The sequence below is a fragment of the Arabidopsis lyrata genome (genome assembly GCF_000004255.2).
Source record: "Arabidopsis lyrata subsp. lyrata unplaced genomic scaffold ARALYscaffold_334, whole genome shotgun sequence".
NCBI lineage: Eukaryota > Viridiplantae > Streptophyta > Magnoliopsida > Brassicales > Brassicaceae > Arabidopsis > Arabidopsis lyrata.
Window position 1 is genome coordinate 1 of NW_003302320.1, and position 9,371 is coordinate 9,371.

At 32.5% G+C, this 9,371-nt stretch overlaps 2 protein-coding genes and 1 long non-coding RNA gene across 4 annotated transcripts; 1 reads left to right on the forward strand and 2 right to left on the reverse strand.

Annotated features, from left to right (window-relative positions):
• Positions 1–1,358: 1,358 nt before the first annotated feature.
• LOC9298645 lies at positions 1,359–3,048 on the reverse strand. Of its 2 annotated transcripts, none has more exons than XR_002329884.1 (6): positions 2,819–3,048; positions 2,411–2,521; positions 2,214–2,309; positions 1,935–2,011; positions 1,776–1,846; positions 1,359–1,689 (listed from the first exon to the last, which is right to left on the reverse strand). It is a non-coding gene; the product is annotated as an uncharacterized LOC9298645 (long non-coding RNA). The 2 variants fall into 2 exon arrangements; XR_002329883.1 differs by having other exon boundaries at positions 2,157–2,309; positions 2,819–3,047.
• Positions 3,049–4,006: 958 nt separating this feature from the next.
• On the reverse strand, positions 4,007–4,971 carry LOC9298643 (basic leucine zipper 4). Its single transcript, XM_002862522.2, has one exon. The coding sequence runs from the start codon at positions 4,659–4,661 to the stop codon at positions 4,077–4,079; it is 585 nt and encodes a 194-aa protein (XP_002862568.1). The 5' UTR covers positions 4,662–4,971; the 3' UTR covers positions 4,007–4,076.
• A 2,997-nt stretch (positions 4,972–7,968) lies between these two features.
• Positions 7,969–8,822, forward strand: LOC9298644 (phytosulfokines 5). Its single transcript, XM_002862520.2, has 2 exons — positions 7,969–8,266; positions 8,505–8,822. Exons 1-2 carry the CDS (start codon positions 8,150–8,152, stop codon positions 8,619–8,621), a joined length of 234 nt encoding a protein of 77 aa, XP_002862566.1. The 5' UTR covers positions 7,969–8,149; the 3' UTR covers positions 8,622–8,822.
• Positions 8,823–9,371: the final 549 nt, after the last annotated feature.

A 9,371-nucleotide genomic window follows, 5' to 3' on the forward strand; every position in this document is an offset into this window, starting at 1 on the left:
AAAGAGAAAGAAAAAAAAAGAATCCCAGAGGCTTTTGCGCAGACTGAGCTGGCTCCGATTTTTTTTTAATATATAATTACGATTAAAGTTATTAATACAATTCAAACTCTTCGGATATCAATTACAAAACTAATTTGATGAAATTACAAGTTGTATAATTAATCCAGACTCCCTTTATTGGTTCAGGGAACAAACAAACTTAGTGAATGATAAAGAGATTTGGAAACAAAAATAGATGATTGAGAAGAGAGCTCATATTCTATGGGTGTATATGAGTCTATCATGCCCAGTAATAGAGCAGATCAGAATTTTAATCTTGTTTTTTATAATCATCGCTCTCTTCTCCGATCAAAGTTTGGCAAATAAAATCACATAAATCAAGAAAGAAAATAAAAAACGGAAATAATAACTAAATGAAAGAAAAGAATAAAAGGAGGCGTAGCTTTTTAATTTGTAAGTTGCAAGGTAGAGAAGAAGTGTTTAGTGGCTATATATATATATACCCGACGGTGACTCTAGTCGTCTAGAGCTAGGGTTTCATTGGACTTTTATGGGCTTATCACTACATAAATGGGCCTGTATTTGTGGACCTTTATTAGTTCACCAGAACTGAAATGAAACTGTGGAAGGCTCTCTCGCTAGTTTTTTCTTGATTTTTCTCCCAAACACTAGAATTAAGAGACACTTTGATTGGCTGGATGGACGATATTGCAACCCAAAATGTGGAAGATTCGTTTCAAAAGAAAATAAAAAGAGAGATATATAGATTTGTTGTTGAAAGTTAACTTTTGCTTTTCTTTCTTAACGAATTTAATTAAGACATCTTATTAGAACCTTTTGGACTTTCTTACAACTTATCATTTACCAAAGATTTGTCTTTATTTGATCCATTTTAAGTAATTCTTATTGTTATATGTAATCAACCTACAAACTATTACTCCATTAAATCGATACGAAAGATCGAACATATGGAAGGGATGCTGTGAGATTGAGACTACGGTTTACTCTCTTTTTCTCAGCATATCATCTATGAGTTATCTTTACACTACAAGAAACACGGCTTGTAACGTCATTTGTTTTAATACTTAACGTCGGCTTTAAACAGACGTTAATATTTTACCGTCAGTTTTTAAAACGACTTAACATTGGCCGACGTAAACTTTTTTCGCTTCACTTAAAGAAATGACGCAATGTTTAACATCAAAAGATTAACGTCGGTTTCTTTTCAATTAGCATCGGTTTCCTTTCGACTTTAAATCTTCAGCTTTGGGTCAATTAAACAACCGACGCAAATACGCATCATTTATTTTCTATTTATACTAATTATTTATTATTAAGAATCTAGTATAATAAAGATATAACGTAAATGTAACTTGATAAAATTTCTAAAAGCTGATCCATATGAATCATTACATTGATCAAATTCATATCTTTATACACAAAATGTAACTTTGTAATTCTGTCTTACAAAACATAAATCATACACACATGACATCTACCAGCTCAACAAATTCCATTAGACCTTGTTGAGGATTTCTTCCAGCTATAAGCTCAAAGAGTAAAACCCAGGAGCCATAAACATCTCTTTGCTTGGTATATGTTCTTGTGGAAACGTATTCGGGATCGAGATAACCAAATGCTCCTCTGATGTTAGCAGCATGTTCCTCTAAATAGTCCAAAGACAACAACCTGAAGTAAAGAATAATCCACCATGACATGAGGAACTCGAGGTGGTTAATAGACTGAGATTTCAAGGAGAATGCAGATATATTTACCCGAGCTCTCATGGATTGATCCAACAAAATGTTGGGAAGATTTGATCTCTGTTGATTACAGGAGGAACATTCTAGCAAGAATTGAATAGAACATGGGTTCTGAAGTTGTGTTTTCTAGATATGCATTAAAAGGGTGGATTGTTTTAGAAAGTAAATTACCCCATCACGAAGATACTCTAGACCGCGTAATGCAATATATACTCTCAAATCCCAGTTCAGTGGTTCATGTTTTTCGCCTGTATCAAAAAAGCATTTTAGTATGTTGCAAATCTTCACGAAGGCTCATCAATTAGTGAAGTCTAAACCATCGACTCAATAAATATGATACAGAGAAACCAAATAGTTCAACATTGCATTGACAATTCATTTAGTGACAAGAACTTTTGTGTGAAACTTTTGTTCGCCTGTAGAATAAGTGGCAAGAACTTTCACAGCTACCGTCTCACTGGTAGACATTTGAGCTTTGTAGACAGGTCCAAATGCTCCTTGGCCAATCAAAGTAGTAAAGTTACAAGTTGCTTTTTGCAAATCATTCTACAGATTAAGAAGGAAATATATGCTATTAGCACCACTATGTTAAGGAAATGAAAAAATTAGTACTTTTTTCTGCATATTCATGTAGAAACAAAACTTACTCCTTTCTTCTAAGCTTCTCTTCTGTTATTTACAGCTTCTAGATTTGGAGGGGCGTCAATGTACTCTGCATCTTCCAATCCTCGTAGAAACCTAAAGTTTAGTACTATCCTCTTTACCAAATTCAAAACAAAGAAAAGCGTAAGTAAGTTGCAGATCCTTGAAGAAAGATTGAATGTGACCAGAATCTAACAAAAATTTAGAGATCGAAACAGATTGAAATTTCAACAAAAACTATCTCAAAACTCAAACTACTGAATCTGCCAAGATTTGAGATTCACCGCCGACGACACTATCCAAAAATTCAATCAAAAGTTCAAACGTATCATTAAATTGGATTCACAATTCTTGTCAAAATCAACCTAATTCAATCAAAAATACAACGAAATTATAAGAAACATCAAACATACCAACAATCTCGATCCCGATCGAACGCAGAAAATAGAGGATTTGGCGTCTTTGATCGAGTTGAGATATGATTCCGCATCTTTCGATCTAAATCGGAAAAGAGAAAATTCGAACTTCAAAGGAAACGAAGGTGCGAATTGACGAAGAAGCTCCGATGAGCAGATGAGAACTCGACGGTTCACTCATATTCTGAATTTTGCAGAAGAAATGACGAAGCGTTTAGGGTTACAAACCTGAACAGTTTAACTATTTAATTGATCAACAGTTTTACAATAATTAATTAAGAATATTAAAGTTTATGTCGGTTATCAAAACGACGTTATATTGCTTCCCACTTAAACTTTTAACGTCGGTTTACCTTATGACGTTAAAAAACTGACGCCTTCTACCTTGTTTTTTGTAGTGTTAATCTCTCAAATAAATGCTTGTTAACAATTATTTACGACGGTAATTTTTTATCTACTGAAGCCATTGTGCCTTTTGTCAACTTTTTACGTCCAACTTTAATGCTCAAAGATCATGTTGATGTGATAACGTTACTTACGCTAGCTGAAGTGTAATGATTCAAAAGGAGGATTTAACAAATGGTCTATGTGCGCCTAATCAAGACATGAAAACGTGACTAGTAGACCGATGAAGTCTTCCAACCATATATCGCTGTCTTTGATCTCCTAACTTTGTAAGAAAACAAATCCACATATTAAAAAACTTGTATACATTGCACATTAATAAAGCATGTGAATCGCTATGGCTAGTAAAAATGAAACATATGCACTCACAACTTTAGTAAAGCTAATAGGATAGGGATGACGACGTTGTCTCAACCTATTTTACTTATATGTGACTTTCCAAAAGTAAAGTAAATTTGATTATGTGATAAAATTAGAAAACTTAATTAAACATTTGAAATCAATCTTCAGAGGTGTATTTGAACCAAACTGATCCACGAATTCTGATTTTTATATAAAGCTGAGGCGAATTAAGTGACAAGTGATTATCTTATCGATATGATAACCCGTCTACAAAATAAAATAAATTAAAAGAGAAAGATTTGTATAACAAAATATTATGATTTCCTCATAAAACTATAGCGTATGATCAGTAAAATTATTGCTTCTCGGAATTTGTTTACAAAAGAAGTAGAAAACACTCCTAGTACTTTATCAAAAAAATTAATATTTTAAACTCCTAGTATCTCATGATACGTCTTGGTCTAAAACGATGCATATTATGTTTTTAAATCTCAAATTACGTGATTTCTTATATTATCGATGGATTCTGTAGGACCGTTACAACGGTACTATTAATACATGACCACGTAGCACACGTTGAGCTCTGTTGGATTTGGCGCATGACCAAAGCTTGTCGTAAGTTCAACAGTTTCTCGTGGAGAACACGGTGCTCCAACCGTAAACTATCATTTTCCATCTGTTCACGTTGACAATGATACAAAACGTGTCGGAGCCGGTTCTCTAGTTCCCGGTTCTCGATCTTGAGCTTGTTAAGTTCGATTCTCACGTCTTCTAGGTGTTTTTGTTTCTTGATCCTCGACCGCTGAGCTGATTTCCGGTTTGATAATTTACGTTTCTTTCGCCGCTCATCGACATCGTTCGAGCCGGTACAGTCCAAGGGTTTATCTTTCAAACCGGGATTGGAATAACTTTGGTTTTGAATTTGACTTGGGTTTGTTTTTTCCAAACCGGGATTCATTTCCATGGGACTAACCGGTGAATTGAAGATGGAGAATAGATCGGATGCGTCCCATGGGGTGAATCCAGTTTCCAAAGCCGGTACATGATTGGCAAAAACCGGCTCAGATGAAAAAACCGGAGAAAATGTAGACATAGTAATGCTTCTCAAAATATAAACCGAAAGAGAATTTAATTATCTCAAAACGTAGACGTAAGAGAGAGTAGAAGGGGAAAAGGGAAGAATTGCATTGTAGGAGGTTCATATTTATGGACGGGCTCTTGGGCCTATACATGAAGGTTAGTTTCGTCATTATCTTATGAAAGTCTTGTATTCATTGTTTCAGAAAATAAAATTAAAGTAAGCGACGGTATATGGACACGTGTCATTACGGGATTAGACGTAGCTAAAAAGGTAAGTCGGGGAGGTGTTTCTGGCTCATTACGCATGTAACTTTTTATTCCGAATATTCTTTTTTTTTTTTTTTTTTTTTTAACATATATATATATTAATCATCCCAAAAATGGGCTTTGGCTCCAAAATACTTATAAAAGTCGCAAATATTTAATCATATAATTTATTAACATTTTAACTTTGTAGTACACTGTTTAATCTTAACTCAGCTGACTATATACATTAGTGATTTATGAGTGCTCGAGATATAAATATATGAAAATGATGAATAATACCCATCTGCCAGTAATAATATCTTTTTTATGAGCGGATAAAACAAGTTTTGCTTTGGTTTGGATAACAGCTTTTTCATAGTGGAAAATAACATTTTTATTTTCTAGTTGATTGACAAATGTGCCAATAAAAACCTTGGATTTAAAATTTAAAATTCTATACGGAAGATATCAGTATATTTTGTTATATTTTTTAAGCTGAAGTACCAATTCTTTATGTAATCATATTATGGGTATGAATCTTATGATCTGTTAACACAAAAATATTGATGGACTAGGAAGAGTTTCATTTCACAATTTTTTTTTTCAAACATTACCTATGGATATGTTGATGTCTGCATGGATTCGACCGCGTAGGAAAGATGCATCATGTTCATGTTCATGTTCATGCATGGCTCTATATATCTTATATGATTTCAATACGAAATATTTTGAAGAATGAACTCTCTAATTAGTTCTGAGATTCATTTTTTTTTTCTTCACTAAATTGTTAAACGTTCCTAAATTGATATTATAAGACTATTAAATCTTTTTCTTCGCTTTTTTTTTTCTCTCTTCATAGCCTTCAACGATACTCTAATAATTTATTCACTTTTATAAATTGACGGCCATGTGGTTTGTTCCTATTTCGATAACATTATAACTTTTTTTTATAATGTAAATTGAAGATAACTTTAAGTTGCTTTTAGAACTTTTAGTTTGATTGTCCGCAAGGTGGTGGGCGAGTGGTAGGGCGAGTTCGGAGTTGAGGGTGAAATCCTCGAACTCGGGTTCGATCTTCCTCCCTCGCTGTTATCAACACTTTGTTGGGAAGTCTGGACTTGGGCTTCAGTCCAGGCAATTTACCTGGTAGTCTGGTAACAGGCGATCCAGCTACCCCCGGGCATTAGTCGGAAAGCATTCTAAACTCGGTTTCAGGCAGTTTGTAAGCCCATCCTTCGGGGTGGTAGTGAGTCCACTCTGTAGCACTCCGGTGCGTTTCTACCGAGGCTTACCAGATCAGCCGATCGGGTATATCAAAAAACTTTTAGTTTGACGGACTATATGTTCTGGTTCTTGAAATTCTATGTATATATCAAGTTTTGAGAAAAGAAATCACATGATTTAATCTTTAGTCCGACAGAATGATAAAATTATAATATAACAAATACATGCAAAATAATATATTATATTTGGAACCAGTATATGAAATCACATGTTAAATATAGTGGATTTTACGTTATTAGGTATTATGACTTGATTTTATAACAACAAAACATTTATATATTAACTAGCTTGTATATATAAAGGCGTGATTTTGGAATATTAAACCAAAAAAAATCCTTGAATAAAAAAAGAGAGTATTCTTGAAGGTAGTTTTCTTAACGGCAAAGCTGCGTTCAAAGCTGCACAAAATGCAAAACTTTCAAAATAAAAGCATGACAAAACACTTTCCACTTTATAGGCATTCATGTGCACACCAACTTTAAAATGTGTATATTTGACTATATATTATCAAGTTATCGAATTTTCAAATTTTATACTTAGCCTCTTATTTTAAATTATTTCGTCACAAAACTTACAAATTTTAAATTTAAATATTAAAATTTCATCAATTACTGACCTGTTTACTCTCTTTCGACCAATTGGATCCGGATTTGTAAGAAAAAACATAGTTGGAAGAATAAATCTTTCCCGGTATCAACATTTTTCATGATTTCAAACTAATTTTAACTTCCCAAATTCCAGGTGGCTCGTGACATTACAGTGAATAACAAGAATTTAGACAAAAAAAAAAATTGCCCAAAAAAAAAAAAATTGACAAAATAAACCCCAAGCTGTTATGAAATGGGCCAAAACCTAAATCATATAATAGAGTAGAAGACAGGCCCAAGTTAAATGAAGGCCTATATAGTCCACTGATGATTAATCTTGATCTTGATTTACAAGATACATAGTATTATTATACAAAACAAAACAATTGAAATTGTTGAATAAGGCTAATATATAGTATGCCGTACGTGTGCGGATAGAACTAAATAATTTCCATGTTTGAAACGAATCTTGCTTGCGGAAGCCCTTTTTCCTCTTTTATTGACCAGACTTTTTTTTTTTTTTGCAGAATGTTGTTTTCATTGCGATGGACCCTTCTTAATTATCACATCAACTATCTTTCAAAAAGTGAACATGATTTCATAACACTATAACATGTGTATATGATGAAATACTATAGACATGGATGAAAACGTCAAATATAAACAGTACTTTATCTATCTCCTTCACCATAAATTTAATTTATAAACAAAAAAATTAGTGAACAACATAAAAAGTCACCTAGAATCCCACTTTATCGTAGGAAATTAATGGACCTCATTATATTCACTTAACAATAGAATCGAGAAAACAAAATGTATATATTTTGGTTATAAAAGTTCACACTTTCTTCAGTTAACTTCACGTGAGAATAATTGGGTGAATCTCAGTAATCAGTATACGGATACATCCGTCACCAACTTTTTTTTCAACATTAAGGTAAAATTTTATTATATGAACATGATATATAAATATAAGTAGAAAAAGTTAAAATGTAGTTGACTCCATATTGATCAATTTCACCAAAGGAGACTGATTAACCAACCAAGAACACTCTCATTTTGGATATTTTTTTTTCTTGTCGACATTAACTATTTATATACAAACAAAACTCAATTAGAGAATTTTATAAATAATAATATACATGTGCGTGTTCGGTATAGTAATGGTTTCATGACGTTCATTTACTCAAACTCAAGATTATATGGCTCACGTTTCTGCAGAAACTTTTATCTCATCTCATGTTTTCTTTATAAATACGCCTCAATTACATAACTTAAATCCCTCATATCTTCCTCTTTATCTTTATTAATACCTCTCTAAATATATTTGATCTCTGTTTCACAGTTATAGCAAGAATTGTATCATACGAAGTCATACTAAAGAATGGCTAATTTCACAACTTTCTTCTTCATCATCGCTCTTCTTCTCTGCTCCACGCTAACATACGCATCAGCCCGGCTCACTCCGACCTCCGTTTATCCTGAAGATATCTCCGTCAAGGTCTTAAACCTCATTCTCATGGTGTTTATGTGTTCATATATTTGCTCTATATATAGTGAATAAAGAAATATGATCGAAAATGCTTTAAATAACAAAGCTATACAATTCTCCTAAAAATGAAAGACCACTCTGGTTTCAGCTCAAGATTATCTGATTTCCCTAAAAGAAAAGGAATTATAATCGAGAATCGAGATTAACAATTTAGTAACGTGGGCATATTTTTTTTTCTTATGTGCAGAAAATGGAACAAGGGGAGGGAAACTGTGAAGGTGTTGGAGAAGAAGAATGCTTCTTGATACGAAGAACTTTAGTTGCTCACACTGATTACATCTACACTCAAGACCACAATCCCTAAATGATCAATTAGCAATTCTTAATATTGTTGGATTAGTAATCCATATATAATGATGTTTTATTATATCCATATAATTAGCTTCTTAATATTGTTGCACTTTGTACTTTCTTAATTATTAACGAAACTACTTCACAGACTGATTGTATCTTTGTCACTTGATCTGAATATTTATGCGTATAAAATTATTAAATTATTGAACTACACTTCTTTTTTTTCTTCGTTAATAAAGATTGGAGATATAGTTAGTGTCTTCTTGACCACACACAAGCTAATTAATCTCATCTCATTATAATTATTTTGTCAAACAAACAATCTCATCTCATTTTATTCTACTTTTTTTTTTAGTCTTAAATGAAAGAAGCTGACTTTCTTTGTTTTGTGAAGATTGAATCCCTCATTTGATAGCATCAGTTTCTCAGCATACCACACACGCATTAAAGATAATAAAAGCATACACCTATCAAATAATGACACACCTACATCTATAAATGCATATAGAGACATATATGCTTTAATTTGCGATTATGTGTGGATGTTCAAAGTATAACTACAAACTTCTCAATAATGACATACACACATTTTGTTTACCACCAAATACTCAACATAAACAAAGAATTAGCTTGATTAATATTTTTTTAGCATCATACGAATTATACTTTATTTAACAATATATTCAATAATAACAAAATTAGGAGAAATTAGCGGGAGACTCACAAAAATGCCCCTTTTTCAATACTTCTTTTCAAAAAT